Consider the following 24,975-nt stretch of genomic DNA (forward strand, 5'->3'; position numbering starts at 1 on the left):
GGGATAAGGGGAAGGGAAGGGAAGGGAAGGGAAGGGAAGGGAAGGGAAGGGAAGGGAAGGGAAGGGAAGGGAAGGGAAGGGAAGGGAAGGGAAGGGAAGGGAAGGGAAGGGAAGGGAAGGGAAAGAATTAAATAAAATAATAAAATAAATGAAGTAAAATAAAATGAAATAAAATAAAATAGAGTGAAATAATTTTTTAAATAGGTAAGGCATAAGGTAAGAAAGGAGAGAGCCTCATCGTGTCTTCTGGAGAGAGGACGGGGTGATGGATTTTGGCAGAGCAGTGTTCAGTTCGTTTGAAGTGTTAGGCTGTCAGCTGAGAGTGTGAAACGTTTATAGAGCTTCAGGAGTCTTTCGTACAACCATGGTCTATCTAGACCATAACTGCAGATAACCACTGATAGGACAGGAGGGAATGGCCTTAAGTTGTGCCAGGGGAGGTTCAGGCTGGAAATGAGGAGACATTTCTTCTCAGAGAGAGCAGGCAGGCATTGGAAAGGGTTGCCCAGGGAGGTGGTGGAGTCACCGTCCCTGGGGGTGTTCAAGGAAAGGTTGGACGTGGTGCTTAGGGACATGGTTTAGTGGGTGATACTGGTGGTAGGGGGATGGTTGGACCAGGTGATCTTGGAGGTCTTTTCCAACCTTAATGATTCTATGAAAATGAAATAAATTTATAAAAAAAAAAAAAGTCATTTTGCGTGGTTTGCACGAAAGCCTCGCATCCCCGGGCACCTGCAGCACTGGGGCCGGGGCAGCGCGGGGAAGCCCCGGCAGGAGGCGGGCACCCGCCGGGCCCCTCGGGCGGCTCCGACGGGGGCCCCAGCCGCGGGCCGGGAGCGGGGGGGGGCCGGGGCTGGGCCGCTTATCGGCAGCAGGGCATCGGGGCGTCGCCGCCCGGCGCCTTCAAAGCGGGCGGCGGTGCCGGCGAGGGCGCTGTTGCCGTCCCGTCCCGTCCCGTCCCGTCCCGACCCGAGCCGTGCCGAGCCGCCCCGAGGCCGGAGCCATGCTGCACTGGGGCTACGACGAGCACAACGGTAGGGGGGCGGCTGCGCGGAGCCCCCCGTCGGGGGCAGGGGGGCTCCCGTCGGGGCGACCGCGGCCGTCGCGGGGGGTGGGCTCCGCTCCCGGAGCCGTCTCGGGCAGCTCCGTGTGGGCGCTGCCGGGAGCTGGAGGTGCCGCCGGGGCTCCGCTCCGACGGGGCGGGCGGGATTCGGGGTGGGAGCGATGCGAGCAGCATCCCCTGCGAGCGAGGGGGCGGCGCGGGGCTGGAAAGCCGGGGCTGGCCCGGTCCTCCCGGGGTTGCCGGTGCCTCGTCCGCTGGGGCAGCCGCGGGCACGTAGTTTTGTTAGCGGGTCTTTTTGGGACACACGCCGGGCCGGGGTCAGCCCACCGGTGATGTCCGGCTCCTGTCCCGCGGTGGGAAGCGTCGGGGTCGGTCGTGTGAGTGCGTAACCGCGCAGCAAAGAGGAGATAGATCCCTTTGGATCTTGGTTATTTCTCGGTTTCCTTCATCTTCTCGGCCTTTGAAGTCCCCAAATGGGCTCATCAGTAGGCTTAAAGGCTTTTCCTCTGTTTTGCATCGTAAGTCATGCAAACGCTGCTCCGGTGTGCAGACTGGCTCCCGATTCATGCAAGCAGAAGTAAAGGCACCTCTGCAAGCTGGAGTCAGTCTGGATCACACACATGGAGTAACTTGTGTTGTCTGTTTTATTACACAGAGGAATAAAACTCTGCGTGTAGTAAAAGGTGAAAAAGTATGGCTGTATTTACACATACTCGTGCCCGTAGGAGTACACTTCGTTAGTATCATCACTTGGAGTCTGGAGCGCTGCTTGCACAAGCGCTGCCCTTCCTTTCTGGGCTTTTTGCTCAATCTTTTCTTGGATGGATGTACTTTTCCTGAAAAACTGGGTGGTGGTGGTGGATCACAGCGATGTTGTGATGATCAGGCATGTTATCTACTGTTGTGCAGCGTGCTCTGCCCCTCCCCTTAAGACATAAATGGGTCTTGTTTTTTCTAGTTTGTTTCTCCATATGTTTTCCATGGGCTCTGTGGACTTCACCTGCAGGGTCCAGATAAGAAACCTGCTTTCCTTCCCTTATCCTAGCCCTCCTCCTGTGCTATCCTCAGCTTCTAGGAAGGGGAGGGCACCAGAATTTCTATCAGGGTGGCCCTGGACCCTGCTTGAGGCCCCCTCTCTCGTATACCAAACTCTGTTTACCGGCTGATAACTTACTCGGGGTGGAGTTTGACTTTCTCTCTCTCCTCCTCCCTCGAAGCCCCCAGCAGCTGCCAGGTGGGGAGCTCCCCATCAGCCCATCCCCTTCCCTTCACCTCTCACAAGAGAATAAAAGGAGAGAGGTTTGGATACCCAACGCTTGACTGCTTTTCCCTAGCATCCATTTTATTTCTTAATTCTTTCTCATTTTATGTGTTTAGTTAACTGGTTTTGCTTGTTTCTTGTTTCGCCGAATAGTGGATGCATGAAATTGCTGTTAATCTTGAAAAATGTTGCCCTGCATGGCCCCAAACAGTTTCCCTGGAACTAAGTTCAGCTTTTGCAACTAAGGAAGTAGCAATGAGTGAAATTAATTGAATTGCATGCAGTCATATATTCAGGTTGACTTTCTGAAGAGTTGGAAAGACATCTGCATCCATTCTGACATCAGCATTTGGTACTTGCAGTGATAAAAGCACTATTTTTTTAAACCGGGGAAAAACTCATTTGTCCCTTAGCAATAATAAGTGCAACGTAAATCATTTTGTGCATAAAGTAAACTGTCAAATATTACGAATACCCGTCTGCATTTATGGTATATCTGTGTAGAACAAGGGCTGACTGGTATGCACAGAATGAAATGTTCCTCACTGCTTTGAAGCATGTATCTCTGAAATGCTAAGAGGCATTATTTTATTTCTATGCAAAACTTTGCCTTTGTTTTCTTGCCTTTATTCTTGCCTCACAGTTTTGATGGTGCTTACATATAGAGGCGTAATACTGAGATCTGGAAAACTGGCTTCAGTGTGGCATCATCATGCGTGCTTTTCACAGCTGCTTGAACGTGCAGTGCAGGGGGGGAACGTTCTCAACCCTCTGCAGAAGCAGATCTCTTACACAAACGGGAACCACTTTAGTTAGAAGACAAGTCGAGAATCAATTGCCTTAAGTTTGCTTCTTAATAAATTTAATAGGTTTAATAAATAGGGTTTATTAAATTTTAATAGGTTTGATAAATAAAGTTTAACAAATTTAATAAATTATGTGGAAAGTATGTATATGTATTGTGTTTAACTGCAAACATGTCTCTTGGTCTGTTACGACTCTAACGCTGAGGTATTTTATAAATAAAAAGAGATGAATTCCTTTTCTTTTCTCCCTGAGACTAATTACATAGTTTTGATGTCTGCATTGGAAAATTCCACTTAATTTTACCCATTGTGAATTTTCAATTGTTCTCTCCAGAGCTAATATTTTTAGAAACTAATATGTAACCAAATTACTTGCAAGCCTAACTGTATAAGTTTAAGCATTTCATATATGACAAACTGGGCAACGGATCCTCTTTAGAATTGAGGATGTGCTCCTGAAAAGATCAGACCATGCCAAACCAATAAAATTTCTGCATATGATACCAAACTGTCAAAAAAAAATTAATAATTCACTTTTTTGTCTGTATATACTATATTTATGCAAGTATAGAGGCTCACTGCAACCAAACCGTATCCTGCAATGCCTCCGCTAGGCTTGTTTCAAGTTAGTCCAGCCTTTTGATGAAACTCATCACCTTTAACTTCAGCTGGATAAAAGCACTGCAGTTAGGTGCTACAGTAAGCTGCATTTCCTGACAAATTCATAACTGCCTTCATTATGAGATCTGGTTCATAAATTGATGTGTGCAATGCTGGTGAGTGCCATAAGTCAAATATAAAGTGACAGAGCTGTGCATCACATTAGGTAGTGGTGTCTGTAAAATAAAGTGTGCAAAATAAAAGTATGCAATCTTCAGAGCAGATGGTACAGGTTTGTGTCTTAAATCTTGGCTACAGTGGCTTTGATTGTTGAGAGTTGCTAGCTAGCCTCCTCTAGCAAAAGAGCATTTTTCCATCAACAAGAGGAAACTTCATAAGTTCCTTCAGTAAATTAAAAAATGAACATCATGTCTGTTGTCTTCCAACAGTAATGACTTATTTTCCAACAGACATACACAATGCTTGCTTTGGGATGGGGTCAGTAGTAATGAACAGAGGCGCAATTTTCATAGCATAGGAAGAGTGGGCTTATTGCAGTAGGGTTGCTGGTAGATAAGCTAGTAAGGAATACCACTTGATAAAACTAGGTGGTGCAAAATGAGCTTAAATTTCTTTTATTTTCCTGTATATTTTGCAAAGACCGATTTCTGGCAGTCTTGTGTTACTGACAGATTCTTAATCATCAAAGTAAAAACAGAATTTTGGTTATCTGAGCTAAGGACAAGCACCAAAGCAGGTACAATGTCTTTTTAGTTCGTTGTTGAATGATTAGCTAATGTCAGAATCACGCTCGGGTCCTCTTTTTGTCCCACTTATATTACTTATGAATGCAAATCACTCATACTATTTGCTGTATGCTAAGTATAGTTATTGCTGAGATGGAGCAATAGGACAAAGTAGTTAACCACATAAATATACTTTGCCTTTTCTCGGGTTAGGAATATCCTAAGCATTAAAATGAAGTAGCAATATGATTTTTCTAAGCACCTTAAATCTTAGCAGTTAGGTATAAATGATGAAGTAGTGAGTGCTTCTTCAATGAATAAAATTGTGCGTTTTGTCTCCAACTGGAAGGTACTAGAATCTAAACAGAATTAAGATTATATCACTTGCTAAACTGAATTTAATTAAAATATTGTATGGCTTTGACTATCATCTGTGAAGTGAGAAGAATTAAGTTCAAGCAACTTTGTATTTCAAACCAGGAGGATTTTTACTTTCTGCCTTAGAAGTGGTTTGCCTAATGGGTTTAGTTAATGAAGTCATTAGCAAAATTACGTTTTAACAAATTCAAGACCCAAAGCCTTTGTTCTACCTGAAGACGTAGCTGGTCTTTGTGAGCTACTCCTTTCCTCTTGCATTTTTTGGTGCTGCTCGGGGGCCAGCCCGGCCGTGCCCAGGTGGCTCTGCGGGCTGCTCCCCCTCGGCCCTCCCTGATTTACTGCAGGGCGCCAGGGCTGTTTTAGCACCTGCGAATTTCTGAGCTATGTTCACTGCAATTGAAGTCAAGGAAAGAAAGCAATCTGACTGCTTTTGATGTCAGGCTATTAATCACAGCATACTACATTCTACTCCTTTTTTGTCATTGTGTTTATTTAAGTGATGAGACATCCAGAAAGATCCAAAACAAGAGGCTGGTTTTTAAACTGAGATCAGTTACCTTCCGTATAGGGAGCAATGAAGATTTCTGGGGGTGCAGATTTTACAAGCTCAGTTTTGATGCTCATATTTAATTTTTTCTAATATCTAGTCACTCTTAGTTATTATGCTTCTTACCTTTGATAAACCCGAGGGAAAAAACAATTCCTATGCTCTTTATAATACTGAGAGGTCATTTGCTCTAGAAATTTTCTCTTCCCTTCCCCCTACCCTTTTTCTCCCTTCCACCTCCTTCCCCGCCTTCTCCAGTCCCCCTCCCTCCACACTTTTTCCCTCTTTTACCCCCGTTCTCCCTCCTTTAACCCTCCTTCTCCCCCCCCTTTCCCCTTTTTCCATCTTTTTTCCCCACTTTTTCATATTCCCTTCCCATCACCTCTTGCCTAGACTACAACTTGTTTGCTGCCTTTACGTGGTAGGACATATTCCCCCAGCAACACATTGTTCCCATTTTTTTCTTACAACCTCTTTCCATATTGTTTATTATTCAGCTATGGTTCAGCTATGGCACATGTGTTCTTATTGAGTTGTGTGTGTGAGGTTCACTTCACACTTCTTATCTATGAAGCTTTTCTTACTACTTTAGAATGACATTTGCCATTTTTTCTCACAACTCTATTGCTGATTTACAAAGACAATGCTTGCACGTGTGCACACATGTACATACGGAGACATTTTAGTGAGAGGATGGCCGCCTCTCTGCTGGTGTGACAGCTGGTTTGCAGGGCTGATGCACTGGGAGGAGGTGATCGGTGGGCAGCGATGGTTTGGTTACAGGCACTGCCTTCAGACCCCAGGATTGCCTGCACATCACCTTTTTGTCTTTTTTTTTGACGTCTCCCCATCTCGTTCAGCATAGTTGGCAGGAGGATGTGTTCTCAAATCTTTTGCTGCCAGTGACTATGATGTAAAAACCCTTTTGGGTTGGGTGGACATTGGGTGGGTAAGAGGGAATCCCTAAAGACATAATGAGACATGGTATCAGGCAAAAATGTCGTGTCGAAAATTTAGTGAGGCACAGTGCCTGTTGCATACAGGATACTTGATTTGAAAGAACACTTGCTGGATATGGCTTGTGCATAGCTGAGCCTTAGTTGTGTGTAATCAAAAATCTGCCTACTGCACATGGCCTGGTTTCAAGACCAAATACATTTAGATACATTAGGCAAGGTAGGTGAAGGGGTCCCACCAGCTGCCGTTGCAAGGTGGTACAACAAATGTAGCTGGATATTTTGAGCTAGGGTTTTCTGATGCACACATTTTGAATTTATAGGAAGGTAAGCAAGAAAAATTCAAGCAGTCTGTTTTCTCATGAAGCTTCTCTTCCCATGCCTCGCAGGGCCTGCCCACTGGAAGGAGGTTTTTCCTGTCGCTAATGGAGATCGTCAGTCACCCATCGACATCAAAACTGAGGAAACCAAGTATGATCCCTCTCTCCGTCCTTTAAATCCCAATTACGACCCGGCGTCTGCTAAAATCATCCTCAACAACGGGCACTCCACCAGTGTTGAGTTTGATGACACCGTAAACAAATCAGGTTTGTTCCTTTCCTATTGCACCGTGTTTCCTTCCACCGTTTCCTGAATGTAGTACAGCCTGGGCCTGTCTCTCTGCCGGCTGTGACCTCCTCATAACCAGTAAGCTCCACTCCTCCAGATGCGAAATTCCGTTTTCCCCAGATTTTCAGCGTGTTGCAATGTGGGGACATAATTCCAGATGAGTCCGAGGTTGCGTTTCTCAGGAAGCGCTAGGATTCCCTCTTCACACGGATGGTTTGATCCACCCCAACCAGCTAGATAGCGTCAGCACCCCTGTTTGAACGGTGTTGTGTACCATTTTTCAAATGCTGCTCTCTCACTGCAGATGAATCCTTTGTGTCTCATTACAGGTTCATTCCAACCGAATCGCTCAAGTCTCTTACCTGACTTTAGTTGCAGGTTTGGTTATATATTTTTTTCCTTTTATAATCCATGCCTGGACTTCTTATGTCAGGAAAGAGCCAATACAGAACAAATGAAATACATCCCAAGTGATCCCTTTTCTTCTCTAAGAAGTGTCATTGTCCCAGTCTTTTGTAGGAGTGTGTATCTTCCCTTTTTGCAAGCCATAATTCTTATTTAGAAGTTCTCTGGTTTAGTGTAGTCTTTGTAATGTTAGTGCCTTCATCTTTAAAAACGTCTCTTGGATGGTAGGAGAGCTAGCACCCCTCCACTGAAACTGCAGGAGTGCAGTTTCTTGAAGCAATAAAATCCTTTTGTGGCTACATGAGGCTTAGCTGAGGATCCAAGCCAATGTGGTGCATTCACAAGAATCAGAGCCAGAGGGGGACTAATTCATGATCATCCTGTCCATTAGTCCTGAGGACCTATTGGCTTGTAGTGGCTACAGACATAGATGGAGACAACATCATACTTTGCTCTCCTGGACAGTCTTAGTTTAACTCTTGAATTTCCCGTTGATATGTGCAACACGATGTTGCCTGAAAACCACCAGCTGACCGTCAGTGATCTGGTCTGACCTCGTGTGTCTCAGAGGCCAAGCGACTTCCCAGAATTAATCTCTGCTTCAAGTCTAGTAGGTGTGGGTGAACTAAAGCACATCTCTTAGAAAAACATACAATCTTGATTTCAAAATTTCCAGCGATGACGAATCTACCACCAACTTTGGTAAGTTTTTCTAATTGTTAATTACCCTCACAATTAAAAAAAAACAAAATCACACTTTATTTCTGGTGTGAGTTGGATCAACTCAGCCTTTAAATTCATTTTCTTAAACAAGCAAACAAACAAACAGAATATGAGTACAGCAAGAACCTCTTCCACTTTCTAACTCCATCCATGAAGTGATAGGTCCTGATCGTATTTCTGTAGGCTAAGATTAGTACCAAAGCAGTGGTAATATGATCCTCTTCCTACTACTTTCCTCAGGCCATATATCCAAGGATAAAGCCCAAGTTACAACAAAGCACTGGCAGCTGTTGATTAGATAATTAACAAATGTAATCCCCAGTCATTTTCAGGAAACTCCGTGTCTTCTATGTATGAACGACGTTCTTCAGTCGTACGTGCATGGCTTTACATTTTGTCCATTTTCATTCATTACTTACACACACACACACAAAAAAAAAAACCTTCTGTATCTGTAAACTGAATTATTCATTATTTTCCCTAATATTTGTCACTGACAAACTTTATCAGTAATGTTTTTGTTTTCTTTCAGGTCATTGATCAAAAAATACTGAATTTTCTAGGGCCAAAATTTGGCCTCTGGGGCACCCTTGTGAAGTAAGCACTCCTGCCATATGGTGGTTTTATGAAAAGAAAAAGAAAAAAAAAACAAATTAAGTGGTACTATATACATTGGAATCTTTTAATACATTAGTAACTGAATTTAGTGTGAACTATTTCTTTACTTCAACCAGCACTGAAGCTGGGTTGTCAGGCCTGTAACTGCTTGTGTAATTTTTTTTATCCTCTTTGGTACCACTTCAGCTCCATTCCCTGAAATTGGTTTATTAATGTTTCAAATACCTCTTCTTCCCGCTCTTTTCAAACTTTGAGATACTAATGTTTTCTTCAAATAGTTTCTGATTAACTTCTTCCTTAATTGCTGTTTGAATGGAAGATTTTTTACTACCACTGTATGATGACCGACTGTATGACACAAATACATCATCAGGCCATTTTCCACATTTTTCAGCAGAAATTTTTCACTGAGTGCTGCTGATGTATTTCTGCATAATTGTTTCTCCTCAGCCAGTTTGAACCCTGATCTCTACACATTTTTAGGATCATTTGCCTACAAGTCCTCCGTCCCTGAAAGAAATCATTTATTTTAGGAGTGCCACTTCCCCATCCCCTTTGTTCACTAGGTTTATAAACTCTGTAAAAGTGTGGTTTTGAGATAAAGTTTTAAGAAGGTCAAATATTTTTGCCTCCAGTTCCTTTCCATTACCCAGGCTACTTGTGTCAGCAGATAGGCAAGTTAAGGAATTCTTTTTACTGTTTCTTGGTGTCATTTTGCTCCTATCAAAACTTAAGTTTTGAATTAAATCTAGAAGAGCTAAAAAATTACTTTTCTTTCCCAGTGTTCTTAATTTAAAAACCATCTGGTTGAACCCCCCATCTTTTCTCCTTAAAATCTCTATAATGAACCAGTAAAACAGCTCAGACTAATCTCCAGACCCTCCAAGGAGGTGTGGATGGAGCAGGGAGAGTGGGGTGATCTGTTTTGCAGTAAGTAAGGAATCTTTCCGAATGACATTCATGTTCAAGTCTCTGTGCAGACTTGACAGGGATGGTTTGAGTCCGTCCAACTGATTAGAAAAAGATAAGCACTTAAAAAATCAAAAGCTCACCCATATGGGTGCTTAGTTGAAATAAATGGCTAATTAAGTGTCCATAATATTGCACTTGTACAATGGATATATATATTTTTGCTTAGTATACAATCCTGTTTCTCAGACTTCAGTCTACATAACTGGATCTGGTTGCAAAAGAAGGAAAGAGCCTTGAAAATTTTTATAATCCAGCTACTGTCCTTCAAATTTCAAGGAGGAGAAAAAATTTTGTTCGCATTTTATTTTTCTGATCCTCCCCTTTATTCACAGAATCTCTAAGCTTCATTTCTCAGTTATTCTTTTAGATACATTCAAGATAGAACGCTACTTGCAAAAAAGAAATAGAATCATAGAATCACAGGATGGTTTGTGTTGGAAGGGGCCTTAAATATCATCTGGTTCCAATCCCCCTGCTATGGGCAGGGACACGTCTTACTAGACCAGGTTGCTCAAAGCCCCATCCGGCCTGGCCTTGAACACTTCCAGGGATGGGGCATCCACAGCTTCTCTGGGCAACCTGTGCCAGTGCCTCACCACCCTCACAGCAAAGAATTTCTTCCCAATATCTAATCTTAATCTACCCTTTTATAGTTTAAAACCATTCCTCCTTGCAATATTTTCCCATCTTTTGAGCAATATCCAGCCCATAGCAAGACACACCTGGTGGTAACCTGGTGGTAACTTTTTAATGGTCAGTAACCCACTAATCTACACATTAGTGCAATTTTGAAAGTCATATCCTGGACAAATGAGGATTTCTATATAATACTTCAAAGAAAGGAGAGCCCATTTGAGCTTTTGAGAAGAAACAGGGCAATATCTGAAGACCGAAGCCTGGTGTGAGTTTAGGATGTGGGCAGCAGCTTCTGTTCCTGCAGTGAAACCTCTTCCTTGTGTTTGGGTTTGTAGTGCTGACCGGGGGGCCACTCAGCGGGACCTACAGGCTGCGCCAGATTCACTTCCACTGGGGGTCCAATGACGAAGCCGGCTCTGAGCACGCGGTGGACGGGATGAAATATGCAGCAGAGGTAAGGCTCTGCATGTCGTCTGTTCCTCTAAGCTTGTGACTAGCTTTCCGTTGTGAGAATAATTTTGCCCCTCCTCTCCCTGCTTTTCATTCTCCCCCCATTTTATCAAAAGACAAGCAGTCTTCCTGAAGTGTTTCGCATTTGGTCCGTTCTGTCTCCTTCGGTGCCTTGGAGTAGTCCAAATGTCCAAAAATATTCAGTCTGGCAGTTTCTGATTCCTCTTTGCAAACAGAAGTAACATGAAGTATTTTGATGAGACTGAGATCTTTAACAGCACGTAGTTCAGACAGTGAAGAGTTTTCTGGGGTTAAAAAGAAGTAAAAAGTATAAGCATAAAAGCTAATGGAAAAATAAAAGACTTGTAATACTAAAGAAGAAAAAAAAGTTGAAATGTATACACGGTGGTGTGATCAGATTTTGCTGGAAATGCTATAAGAGACAGTGGTCAGAAAAAAAAATCAGTTTTCTGACATTAATGGGGAAAAGTGACATTTGCAGTGTTTAAAGGCTTATGTTTTCCACAGGAACCAGGTGAGATGGAATATAAAGAATTAATAGAGGTGCTTTAAAACCATTAAGTGCCAAAACCAAATTTCTAGCTGAGAAAATATATATATGTATACCATCTAAGAAACCAAATGGAAGGAGAAAATATCTGTGAATTTCTAGCCAGTCTAAAAAGCTTTCCGTTGCCTGTTGGTTGGGTAACCCTCCACAAGAAGCTCTCTAGAAGTCATTTTGGCTTTGGGATAAGAAACACAGAATTCAGACCAAGGCTTCTGACCACTGTTCACACAAAAGAAAATACCTGAGAGAGAGAAACGAAGATGGTTTCAGTTTTCACCTTCATGAGGAAGAAGTAAGATTTCAAGAAAAAACATCAACTATATTGAAGAAAGTAGCTTACAGGTAAAGAAGACTGCAAGGTTCAGCCCCCTAAACCCAGCGGGAAGCAGAAGGCATCCATGACCTCATTCTTTGTGGCAACGTATGGTCTGATCAAGGTCTCCTCTCAAGCTGCAGTGACAGAGCGGTGGTAAGATGGTATATATTCCTTAAAAGAGAAGTCACAAGCCATTGAGAACGGAGCTGTACCCAAAAGTGTTTCACAGCTCTTGTTTCTTTTGAATTTGGGGGGGGTTGGTTTGGGGTTTTTGGCAAAGTGATGAGGGAGTGGGAGGGGGCCTCATTTAGTTGTGGGAATTTTGCTTTTTGTTCTTTGTTGTTTTTTTGCTTTTTTAAAATCCACAATAAAGTCAATTACGACTGAGAGTATCTGTTTTCTTTCTGTGTATGTAAAAATGTTTTCGTTTAAAAGTTGTTCAATGTAGCTTCTTTGAACCTATAATGATGAGTGGTGCAGGCGCTGAGCTCCAGGGTAGTAGTGCGACCAAAAATGGTTTAGTGGATTCTGTTCTCCTCCTGGTTTAATTAACAACAGCTGTAAGCAACTTTCCTTCATGGATTCTGAAGCTGTGAGCCAGCATGTGTTTCATTGTGTGCATACGTGTATTGTTATTGATTTCAGTGGGATTCCTTACTTGCTGAAAGTAATGTCTTGGCCACTGAGAGCCCAAGTACTCAGCAAACACCCCGTTATGTGTTGTAACACCAAGTAACAGCTCCGTGCTACAGATATGGAAAACTGAAGCTCACAGAGGCTAGGCAAAGACTGAGATGTGCAGTCAAAATCTTCACTTTCCTAGGCCTGTGTATCAACCATGTAGTTACGTTGCATCCCATACAAATACTTTATTTAAGTGCCAGCTTTCCTAAACTGCTCTTACTTGGGGGTTTTAAAGTAAAGTGTTGTATTTCAAATCCAAGCCTTTTTTTCAGGGGTTCATCCCAGTTTAGGTCATCAGTGGAGTTGCTTTTTAGCGCTCCTAAGGAGTAAAGTTCAAAGTCTGAAAAGATGGTCATCAATTTTGGAAAAAACAATCCCATGCCCTGCTTCTGAGCCTCTATTTCCTTATCTTAAAGCTATGGGTAATAAGATTTACTAATCCACTGAGGGTTTGCGAGAGGAATTAACATTGGTGAAGTACTTAGTCTTAAGCTCTGTGTGAGTGTTTGTGCTCTCTCCAGTTCAGCAGTCGGACCATTGCTCAAGGCTGGGACGTCCTGGTGCTTCCTGAGCTCCCAGCGCAGAGCGTGGGCAGGATTTAGGAAACCTGGCTTAGCAGGAGGGACCAAAGTGGTATGGGGGTAGACCTCATGGTCTTTTCCTTTCTCCACATGGCTACAAGACAGGTAGCAAGTCATCTACACCCCATCTTGCAGTAAGGTGTCTTCAGCTTCTTAAGAAACTACCATAGGACAGTTCTGGAAAAATACCTGTTGGGAATGCAAATGCTCACCTGAGAATATCAAGCCACTTTTAAGTTCCTAGCTACTAGTTGTCATATAAAATGACATTTGGAAAGTGCCAAAGATGAAATTTTGATAGTCAGCTTAAACTTAACACAGGAAGAGATGTCAGTGCAAGCTTAATGCATGTTCCTCTGCCCATTTTCTAGCTATTTATGTGGCTGATTTTCTGAAAACTTAATTAAGGAAAAAGAGGAGCAAAATACTAATGACATGTTCATGTTTTTCAATCACATCTTAAAATCAGCTGAACTAGAAATAGGTTTAAAACCTTAGCTTTAGTTACATAACCATGGGATGTCTTGCCTTAGCCTCTCGATTCACAACCTGGGGACCCGACAGCAGTTTGCCGGACACAGTGGTGTGCTGATCGTTGCTAAATTTTGAATAATTCCCGCCACTGGCAATGCTTGTTGCCATTTGTGTGAACTATATGATTACCAATTTCAATAAATACTTGCAATTAGAAAACTGAATGGCTCTGAATACAAATAAGCAAAGTAGAGTGTCAACACCATGAGAAGTTCTAGTATTAATTTATGACTCTTTCAGTTCAGCGAGAGTTGATGCTGTCTGTGCCTCTTGCTTTTCAGCTTCATGTGGTTCACTGGAACGCAGAAAAATATTCCAGTTTTGTTGAGGCAGCTCGTCAGTCAGATGGATTGGCAGTCATGGCTGTATTTCTGAAGGTAAGAAAAAAATGCTTCAACCCCCAAATTAATCTGAAGTATGAACCCAAAGGCATATGATAGTCTAATTATTGTTAAAGAGATGTTTGTTTTGTATGGGCATTAAATCATAGTGTTTCCTTCATAATACACAAAGTATTATTTACTTTCCAATATAGAAAGCTGTACTTCCTTTAAGATTAGAAACAGATTAATAAATGTTCAAGACAGTGAGACTCTTCAGTTGGCCTAGTCTGCCCTCCTGTACAATGTAAGATGTGGAATATAATTTAGCTGCCTCTATTATAGATCCCAGTAACTTGTGTTTGACTAACATGTTTCTTTAAGAGGGTGGTCTAATTTGGTTCAAATGCTTCTTTAAATATTTGTTTCTGCACTGATAGTTTCTTCTGAAAAATAATTGAACAAATGAACAAAAATAAAATAAATAAAATGGAGAATTTCCTTCTGATTGTTATATACATCTTTGCCTCCCGCATATATTCTAAGATGAAATTCAACCCTTGCAACAGCTTCATTGGCTTCTGCATGAAGAAACAGATGGAAAAAGCACACCATCCAATTCCAACTATTGATATAAGCCTGAAACCTTAAGGTTTCTCCATATAGAACATTAAAAAAATGCTTTAATGTCCCTGCAATGTAAATTTTGTGGGTCTTTTGTCGCTTAAATAGTTACTATGATTGGCCAGAGATAAATACTGTGAGCAAGGGAGTGGATCTTTTCTGAATCCAGTCTCTAAGAGTCAGCTAGTCAAAGCCTCATTCTTGCAAAGTCCATCAGATCTCACAGTCACTTAAGTAAAGCTACATAAAACTGTTTCAGTACATTTGCTTTCTGATCATTTATTTTTGCAAATTTTCTCCATAGCTCAAGTATTACTTTTTCAATCTCCCTTGTTTAATAGATTGGAGAATGCAACCCTCAGCTGAAGAAGATTACTGACCGCCTGGACACCATCAGAATCAAGGTGAACAAGTGCTTCTAAAGCACTCCTGATATTGATGGTTGCTTTAGTTTTGTTTTTGTTAACCTGGCTGCTAATCCCTTCACCTTCAAGTTGCTACTCCTTACTTTCATAGCTATTCATATCTAACTCTGACTTGGGACAGTTTAGGAAATTTCTTGCTAGGTAGACTTGAAAACCAGTAGACAGAATATTTTTACACAGTCAGAGATCGGAGGGAAAGACACGGAATGTAGTCTTTGACTAGCCCATTGCTATGAGAATATTAACAGGAAAGGAATATGCGTCATGGGAAGCTGTGAAAAAGGAGGAAGGAAAAGTTTCCTCCCCTATTTTGCTGAGGTACAGGGTGAGAAATAAGCTATTGTTTTTGTCAAAGAAATCAGCCAGGCTTGCAGCATCTCATTTCATGCAGGCATCTCTGGCCTGGTAGCCCAAACAGGGAGAAGTAGTAGTAAGCCTGGGAAGAGCGAGTGGGGGGTAACAGAGTAAGTTGTGGGGTTACTCTGCCAGCCCCATAAAGAACACGTTGGATGTCTAACATTTTCTCACCTCTTCCTCAAAACTCCATCCTGCAGTCATTTGCAGCTATGGGGTTCTATGCTAACGTGACTCCTTTGATGGTGTCCTTCTAGCATCAAGGACACAGGTAGCAAAGCTGTCACAGAAGTAGCACCTCATCTGAAAGGCATTCCCTCACATGCTGTAATCATTCAGGGTGCAGCCAGCCCACCCCATAATGGTGAAGCTCTACCCCTTTGGCATGATTTAACTTGGGCTCTTGCTTTTAAATATTACTTGTTCCTTTTTCTTTTTTCTTTTTTAATTGTTAATGAATGTAAGGCACTAATGATCTTGTAAAAGAAGTAATTTGCTAAATATATTTAATCTAGAACCACAATGAGCTTCTTTTTAATTTCCAGGGTAAAAGGGCACTATTCACAAACTTCGATCCTAGCTGTCTGCTTCCCAAATCCCTGGACTACTGGACTTACTTTGGCTCTCTCACTGTTCCACCTCTTCTTGAAAGTGTCATCTGGATTGTTCTGAGAGAGCCCATAAGTGTTTGTTCCGAACAGGTGCATTTTGATTTTTAACTGCTGTAGAAATTTACTTTTGTAAGACCTCAAATTGTAAATGCCACCAAAAGAACATATTTTATGCAGACCTTGACATTGAATACCTTGTAAAATTTTCAAAGGACAAAATGTGTCTATCAAATTTATCGTGACTTCTTGTTGCCTTTCTTTGTGTAACAGCTATTGATTATCCATTTTTTTAAAAAGAACCAACATATTCTAAAAACTAGAGTCTACTTAGATGACTTAGTACTAACTTCACATTATATTTATATATATTAATGTTGCAACAGTGACACCCAGTGGGCTGATCATCTTTGCTGTAAAGTGTTTCTCCCAGTGGAGAGGTGTATCAGAGTATAGCAGCTTTAATCTTGGAAGCTGATAATAAGTACATCACCTGTGATATGTTATCCATATGCTGGTCTCACTGTAAATCTCAGGACTTTTGCACCACAGCATTTGTCAAGTTCATGGTCAATATTACAAATACTTCAGTAAAATTCAAAACATTAGGCCATATAGTCAGCAAAACTGGTGATTTCTATCTTTGCACAAGATCTTGAAATAGTTCACTGAAAGAGATGCTTGTTAGACATGCAATCAGACCTCAAATTCTGTTTTTAACTGATTTTAAAATATGTATTCAGTCAGTGCTTCCATTTTTCTCATCTGTATCTCTTCCCTACTCCCTCCAGTGTGGTCTTGTAGAAGTTGCTGCAACGCATATGTATCTAGGTTTGAAAATTTGCATTAAGATATGAATTTCCCAAATACAATCCACTGTTCAGGTCAAAAGGTTCTTACTTGGGGTAATCTAAAATTAATATAGTCTAAAATATTGAGCATTATATACCTATACCCATGTGTAACTGCTTCAGAGGACACAGTATTGGAAAGGATGCAAAATACAGTCATTCTTTACTATTTCAAAAATAGTAGCTATATCTTATGCATTAAAGTATAAATGTGCTATATTCATATAAATATAAGCTTGCATAGAGTTAAAAGTATTTGTTTTTAGTAATGTTTGCCATTGTGATTCATACCATGGCTCATACTGTTTGTCCATTTATTTTATTTCTCAAATGTGTATTTCTTTGGAACTTTATAGTTTACTTCCCACTTTTTGGTGCACTTTACAGATTGAAAGATGTGAAAAATAAATTTTAAATTTTTAGAAACTTACAAGGAACCTGAGTGACATAGAATTATGAATATTAGCTGTAGAGTGGGGTGGAGGAAGATAAGATTAACCATTTTTGCCCTTAATGCAGTTAAGATGCAGTGTGCCATACAACTCAGTGCACTATTAAAATGAAATTATGTTTGTGCTATCCTGCCCTTGGTAATGAAGAAAGAAAGTAAGTTGGTATATAGAAAAAGGAAATATTGGAAATATTAGAAATTAGACAAAATACTAGCTTCAGATCCTAATTCAGACTTCAATTTCCCAGTGTTTAGACATGGAATTCTGACCTGGGTTTCTGCTGAGATCAGATTAAGCAGAGAAGCTTATGCCTAGATGGAAATAACTGCCTGTTCTGTCTCCGCTATAGGAAACAAATAATCCTTACATTTTACCCTTCATTCTGACATGTATCTTGGGTGATTTTTCTCGTGAGTCATTGTTTTACATTTATGAGGACAGAAATGGTGGAATTGCCATTCTACACATGCCATAGAAAAACACACTTCCATTCTGCCCAGTGTAAAAAATGTGAGAAGTATCTTTAGTTTTTACTGCATGTTTTTTCATCAGTGTGAGCACCAGGGTTTCCTGCTGAACCTTCTCTCTTAATTGCAGCTGGCCAAATTCCGCAGCCTGCTGAGCACTGCTGAAGATGAGGTCGCTTGCTGCTTGCTGAGAAACTATCGGCCTCCCCAGCCTCTAAAGGGAAGAGAAGTCAGAAGGAATTGAAGGAGTAAAGCAAGAATAGGCCACCTCTGACACCAAAGGCTGAATTAATTTTAATAGTTATATACTTTGTGATTTTTTTTTATTGTGAGTTGTTATAACAAATAGGTATTGTTTAATTGTTGGTTACTATGCAGTCATTTCTCACAGACAAGCATGTCCTGAGTCTTTGTAGTTTCATCAGTGATGTCAGCAGGTCTGAGTGTGTTTGTGTGCATGGGTATGGGAGCATGGAGGTGCCGGTGTTACATGCGCAGAGGGTTATCATAAGGGTTAGATGTGGTGAAGGAGTTGTGCAGAATTTGGCACCAAATTAGGATGGCATATCACTAAGAGGATCCCTCGTATTAAAGCATGTTCTGGGATTATTCTTGTGGTATCTAACATAACATTTAGCTTCTCTGTAAGACTTTGTACTGTAGTTCTCATGGGAAAAACATTTCAAGGCTGACGTAATTTCATTGCTGACTTCTGTGATATCATACTAACCTTCCTACAAAAAGCAGCAGTGACTAACAGCATTTAGGTAAAACATATCTATATGATTCTTTTATTCTGACTGCTTCAGAGCAGTTACAATGTACTGATCAAACATCTTTTTTAAAAAAAAGTTAGGAATTTGTGTATTGTGGGATCATGTCAGGTGGATTAGGTATTAGTGAATTCTGCCACATGTAGTGGTGAAAGTGTCCTTAACCTTGAAAAATGCAAGGTGGAAGGTCACAGAAGGATCTGTCAGTTCATGCCTAAATCCAGTCTGTTGCATCTATGATGAACTATAAGGGACTGTAGCAATATATCTATGTAGCATCAAACTCCTACTACTTCAACGAGTACTCAGGAGACCGGGACAGCTCTCGCTTTAGACTGGTTCAAACAAGACACCCCGAGTTGTGCTTGGAGCACAGCATTGCTTGGGTACATAACATCTCCTAGGTACCTGCTGAAGTTCTGCTGACATAGCAGAACTTGAGTGGTTGCATTTCTATTCCAAGACCAAAGATAGCATTTAGAGCAAGCCAAAGAAATCAGAATCAAGTCAATATCTAATAAAAGATGAGTCCATAATAGCAACTTGAAATGTCTGTCATTATGGATTGACTTGAGCCTGTGTTTCTCTCAGGAGCTTTTGTTATTTGAATGTAATTATTCGTTTCAAGCCAAACTTATTTTTATTATTTTTAATGAACTTGCTGTAGGATGTAGCTTAGTATAGGTAGATTACCTTAAGACTGTGATGATTAATGAAAAACAGTGGTACCTGAGAGAGGTGGAAGGTGGTTTCATGGACAGGGACTGCCAATGGTCTCTGTAGTACCTCTGACCTCATCTTCCATGACTGCTCTCCATGAATTTGTTTTTTCATAGGTTTTATATGCTGTGCCTCTTGCCTCAACAGGTGTTTTTATCTTAGATGGACATATATGAGGGAAATCACTAACAGAATTGACTTTATATACGTTCTTTTAACTGAATAAAGTAGATAGTCATAGATATTTTAGCTTAGTTGAAGATAGGTAGATTTTTTTTTTTGTCCTCTCCTCCCCAGACTACAGGTACTATTGCTGCAAGGCCTCTCAGTGCCTTCTGAGTGTTTTCTGAAGGAATGAACACAAATAGACTATGGGAAAAATAAAAGGCATTTGGCAGCAACAGGTACAATTATTAAACAAAAGGGAAAAACCTGCCAGCACTTTTTGTTTCCTGGCATGGGGAGAAGAATGCAGCTGAAAGGACCCAGGCTGCTTCTTTCTGAATAAGGACGTCTGCAAGGTGTGAATGGAGAGAGCGCGAGTGTGTTGTGTGTTTTCACACCCTTTTTTAGATTTAGTGTTGGATCTGATATATTTTGCCAATCATGTAAGTAGCTGCAGAAAATGAATAAAATGTTTATAAATTGCACGAAGGTTATAAAATTTATTTGCCTGAGAAGAGAAAGTAATAAGGCTACTGCTTCATATCAGAAACAAAACTTTTACGTGTTTTTTTATGTATTGAAAAAACAGTGGAGTTGATCCAGTGGTTTGATATTTATGAGGATTTTATCAAAATAAAAAAAAAAAGGATTTTATGAATGTGTCTTGTATTTTCTATCAAAGACATTAAAGTTTTACAGAGCAGCCTGCAGTTTTTTAACTGCAGATCTAGTTTTGGAAAATACCTGGAAGATGTCATCCCTCCTTTGAAATCTATCTTTGAGCAGTCTAGTGTTAGGTATCTTTTTATGTTCCAAGTAAAGTGTCTTTGGCAGTGGTAAGACATTCAATCAATTGTACTTAGAGTTTCTAACTATTTATATAGAGTTATGCAAATAAGTTTTAGAAGAAGACATTATTCATGGTAATTCTAATGTGGGGATGCTGTGTTTGCATTAGTCTGACCTAGCACAGTTCTACGTCTGGGCTGAAAGCTGGTGACATTTGAAAAGACAAGAAATTCTCAATTGACTGAAATCCATTGGGAACAGCTTCCCAGAATTATCCTTCTGCTGTGACTTCCAGGTCAGAGCACAGACCCAGTCTCAGCACTGAGCACGCTAAGCATACTGGGTTGCATCCCCAGTCACTAACTCAACACTCAACCTGCACTGAGTCTCTACCAGACCACTAGCTGTGTGCTCCCAGGGAGTCAAGTCTCAAGTGTGGGTTCTATGCTATTGTAACATGATTTTAGAGCAGACAATGCTAAAATATGTCATGGCCCCTGACCCCCCGCTTCCTCCCCCGACTGCAGGTCTCTTTGATCAGCTAGTTACCCTCTGACACACTTGGATCCTTTATACAAGGAAGAATGCAATGCTCAATGACCAAAAAAACATATAGGGCATTTGCTGAAAAGAGTGTCTGTCAAGAGTTGTATACAGCTGGATGACTGGCCACCCATAAACTTATTCTCAGAATTACATAAATTGTAGTAGATCCTTGGGGTCAACTCTGCTGTTTTTGGCACAGGAGGGAAGCAGTGCACTCTGCTGTTTATAGCCTTTGCAAGCCATGCTCATGATGTCTTTCATGTTACAAAGGCAGAGTTTAACAACAGCTGATATTTTTCTTTATAGTGAAGTAAAAACCTGGGAAGTATGCTGTCTTTCCTTCTGAAGAACAGGGGCCTGAAGATGAAGCAGACAACTGTTTGCTACCATACACCTACTTGCTCTGCCACTGCAGAGATTTCTCTCTCCATTGTGTTAACAAACAGATCTTTGCTGGCCTTCCACATACGAACTGGGACCTAAAAAAATTCAAAGAATCAATTCCAGAGGAAAAAAAAAAGTTTTCCAGATATTTGATTTTAAAATAACTTTACCGAAAGAAGTAGAACATGGGATATAAATTGTTGTGGTTTAACCTCGCTGGCAGCTAAACACCAAACAGCCGTTCGCTCACCCTCCCCCCTCCCTCTCTGGGATGGGGGAGAGAAACGGGAAAATGAAGCCGGTGAGTTGAGATAAAGACAGTTTATTAAGACAGGAATATAATAATAACAATAATAATAATAGTGATAATGATAATAGTATTAATAATAATAATGTGTAAGAAACAAGTGATGCACAATGCAATTGCTCACCACCCGCTGACCGATGCCCAGCCTATCCCCGAGCAGCCGGCCCCCCCACCCCGGCCAGCCACCCCTATATATTGTTTAGCATGACGCCAGATGGTATGGAATACCCCTTTGGCCAGTTTGGGTCAGCTGTCCTGGGTCTGTCCCCTCCCATCTCCTGCTGCACCCCTAGCCTGCTCGCTGGCAGGACAGAGCGAGAAGCCGAAAAGTCCTTGGCCTGGTGTAAACGCTGCTCTGCAACAATTAAAACATCAGCATGTTATCAGCGCTCTTCTCATCCTAATCCAAAACATAGCACCCTACCAGCTACTAGGAGGAAAAATTAACTCTGTCCTAACTGGAACCAGGACATGAATAAAGTAATGTAATAGAGATACGTAATACATTTTTAATAAACTTAGTAGAAAGGAAATCCAAGATCCATATTCTTGTAAACTTTAGGCAGGTATGAAGCAGACCATTAGAGATAAATCTTGCCTATCCTTCAGATGTTAAAAGTTGCAAATATTTGAGGAACCTATAGCACCTGCAAGTTGCAGCATCTGTATAATTGCCAGAAGAATGCTGCTCTAGAGCAGTTTGTTTCTTTTGTGATGTATTAAATAGTATAAAAAAGCATTGTGGCAATCATCCCACAGAAATCTGGTAGAATTTTATTTCATCCAACTCTCTCTGCATTAAGATCATCTGCTTGTTTTTCATACTAAGTATTTTCACTGTTTGTACAGATCTAGCCTAATAGAATTTTGGTCCATGACTCAATTTCTTAGATACTGTCAAGTCTATACTTTTTATTCATGAGGTTCTTCCTTTATGAAAAGATGGCCTTTTCTGGATGTCTGCAATTTTGGTGAGACAGGCGATAACACTGCAGCGTATAAATAAAACATGTTTCTAAATTAGTGTTGTGTTTCCAATTTCCATCAACCTCACCATCATTCATGCAGAGTAAAATGTTTCATTGTGGTGAACCATTTCCATGTGCAATCTTTGTTGACTTCATTTGTGCAGCAGAAATTGGAGACAGCAGACTTCTCCGAAAGGAGTGTACCTGACTCTCCTAGGAAAAAGAAGATTCTCTGCTTCCACGTAACAGAACTGACATGCTGCAGAGACAATTCCTGTGTCAATTCTGTTTTATCAAATTTCACACACATACTTGGGTGGATACATTTGAATAATTCGGAAATGATCCTGACATTTTTGTTTTTCAAATGTAAATCATACAGGTCACATGGAACAAAAAGATGACGTACTTTTTGTGAAGATCTGATTTAGATTTTTTACTGTGTCTATGATTTGAAAATATTTTGAATAAAGCACTATGCCAACATGTTGCTTTTGATTTTTCTCTTGTTTACGGTTGCACAAACAGACTGAAATGTATTCTCAATGAAATTCAAAACAACAAAAAAAATACAACACTTTGGCCTTTTTGAGGAAAACAAGGCACTACAACATCCTTGCTGGTCAAAACATTTTTTTCAGAGAGTCTGGTTTTTGACTTCTGTTTTCCTTTTGTCCTATTTAAACTCCAGCTTCTTATGTATTTTGTGATTTCATGAGTAAAATGTTTACCTGGAAATCACTAATGATCTAAGTATACAAACTTACATTTCAAAATTGTTTTAAAATTCCCATCGTAATACCAAAAATCAGGGACCCAGGTATGAATAATCAAAAGAATGCTGTGTCCGCAGGTCTGCAGAATCCAAGAAATTGCTGAAGATGTTTTAAATAGTATTTTTGTTATCTGTTTCATTGCAAATATAACTAAGGACAAATTATTACAGGTATTGTGACATCAAACTAACTGTACGAGAGTTGTAGTACCACATTATTCAACAACAGATTCAATTTTGAAGTCTGCTAAAGATGTCTTCAGAGACTAGCCAAGGAACTTCTAGCCTGATGCCCCCAAAAAAGATTTCAGCATTTCAAAATAGAATCATAGAATCATAGAATATCCCGAGTTGGAAGGGACCCATAAGGATCACCAAGTCCAACTCCTGGCACCGCACAGGTCTGCCCAAAAGTTTAGACCATGTGACTAAGCGCACAGTCCAATCGCTTCTTAAATTCAGACAGGCTTGGTGCAGTGACTACTTCACTGGGGAGCCTGTTCCAGTGTGCAACCACCCTTTCGGTGAAGAACCTCTTCCTGATACCCAGTCTAAACCTTCCCTGCTTCAGCTTGACACCATTCCCGTGGGTCCTGTCACTGGTGATAACGGAGAATAGGTCACCTATTTAGGTCAATAGTTTAGCTCATCTTAAAACTAATCCACAGAAACTTCACCACAGAAGCAAAGCCCAGAACAAAGCCTTTCCTGAATATCTGTTGCAGCAAACCTGTCTGAATTAGTTTTGAACTGTTTGAAACATAGCAATGGCTTTATATGGGAAAATCAAAGTAAAACACTGTTGATTAACAATATCTAAGTTGCTGTAACATGGTGCATGGTGTTGTCAGCATGTATCCTGAGCAAATCCTTGAAATGGTCTTGTCTGTATGCACAGCCTGATGGTGTTAATGTACTTACAGTTCCTATATATAATTCCCAAAACATTTAGGAACAATACTGAACTAACTATATATGTTCTCTCTGTATATATATATATTTTATATACTACATATGTTACGTATGTGTATAGACACAGAAACCCTATAGGAAGAGCTGGAGAATGACTCTAGAACAGAGCAGCTTCTGTTGAGTATTATGGAGTTGTGCTGAAACTGGATTGCATCAGCCTCTTGAAATCTGCAGGCAAGGTCTTGTGCCCACAGAGGCTTTGGTGTTGCTTGTGGAGAGCATCGGGACAGCTACGGTCAACAGGCAAGTATGTAAGAACGATAAATGCACGATGTTGATGCTATGCTACCTCCACAGAAGCTTTGTCTCCTGAACACTGAGGATGGTGAGCACTGTCATGTACTGGCAAACAGTGCCAATGTTAAAAAAATACTCTGTTTTGACATGTGCTCTGGAGATGAGACGGATGATTGATTGAGGAAAGGGGTATTGGGATTGAAAAGACCATTACAGACTAAACTATGTTCAATAGTGTAAAATGTTGAGCTGAATGCGAACAACTGAGTGGGGAGCCGTGAAGACGAAAAACGCCGAAGACAGGAGGAGCATGACCATCAAAAATGTTCTCCAGGAAAAGAGCTGCTTTGCAGATTGCTCTTGCCGATAGGTGTCACTGCGAATAAAGCGTTGGCCTGGCTGCCAGGTGCCCATGAGCAAGGCCAGCAGCGCCCTGTGGCCTCCAGGCATGGCCTGCAGGTGGGAGAGGAGTAGCAGTACCTTGTGGAGTTTAGGGCTTATTTCTGTTCCCAAAAGGGAAAAAGAAAGTTTATACAAAAACTAAAGGATGACTTTCAGACAAAACCAAAAGCATCATGTAGATTTAAAGGATCATATTTGGGTGAAACTGTACTTAAATGCTCGCTTGTTCTCCATAAGCAGTTACCACTGCATAGTGCCACATGTGCCTCACACCATACTCCAGAAGCAGCCACTATATGCTCAAGTTTTTGTGTATTTCCTTCTAGCTGGGTTTTCTTTCCCCAGGTATCAAAGGAAGTGTATTTATGTAATTTGTGTGG

At 40.9% G+C, this 24,975-nt stretch overlaps 1 protein-coding gene across 1 annotated transcript; it reads left to right on the plus strand.

Annotated features, from left to right (window-relative positions):
• The first annotated feature begins 896 nt into the window (after nucleotides 1-896).
• LOC106030553 (carbonic anhydrase 13-like) lies at nucleotides 897-19,867 on the plus strand. The gene is made up of 7 exons (XM_048045855.2): nucleotides 897-1,034; nucleotides 6,747-6,944; nucleotides 10,656-10,774; nucleotides 13,738-13,833; nucleotides 14,742-14,804; nucleotides 15,725-15,880; nucleotides 17,688-19,867. The coding sequence occupies exons 1-7, from the start codon at nucleotides 1,004-1,006 to the stop codon at nucleotides 17,799-17,801; spliced, it is 777 nt and encodes a 258-aa protein (XP_047901812.1). The 5' UTR covers nucleotides 897-1,003; the 3' UTR covers nucleotides 17,802-19,867.
• The last annotated feature ends 5,108 nt before the right edge of the window (nucleotides 19,868-24,975 follow it).

Source organism: Anser cygnoides, chromosome 2 (genome assembly GCF_040182565.1).
Source record: "Anser cygnoides isolate HZ-2024a breed goose chromosome 2, Taihu_goose_T2T_genome, whole genome shotgun sequence".
In the NCBI taxonomy this organism is placed as follows: domain Eukaryota; kingdom Metazoa; phylum Chordata; class Aves; order Anseriformes; family Anatidae; genus Anser; species Anser cygnoides.

What these genes read in the sequence shown, in the direction of transcription:
- LOC106030553 (XM_048045855.2), top strand. Translation starts at nt 1,004, where the DNA reads ATGCTGCACTGGGGCTACGACGAGCACAACG. An exon ending in TGACACCGTAAACAAATCAG is followed by an intron (nt 6,945 to 10,655) that starts GTTTGTTCCTTT and finishes TTGGGTTTGTAG; the next exon opens with TGCTGACCGGGGGGCCACTC. An exon ending in TCATGGCTGTATTTCTGAAG is followed by an intron (nt 13,834 to 14,741) that starts GTAAGAAAAAAA and finishes CTTGTTTAATAG; the next exon opens with ATTGGAGAATGCAACCCTCA.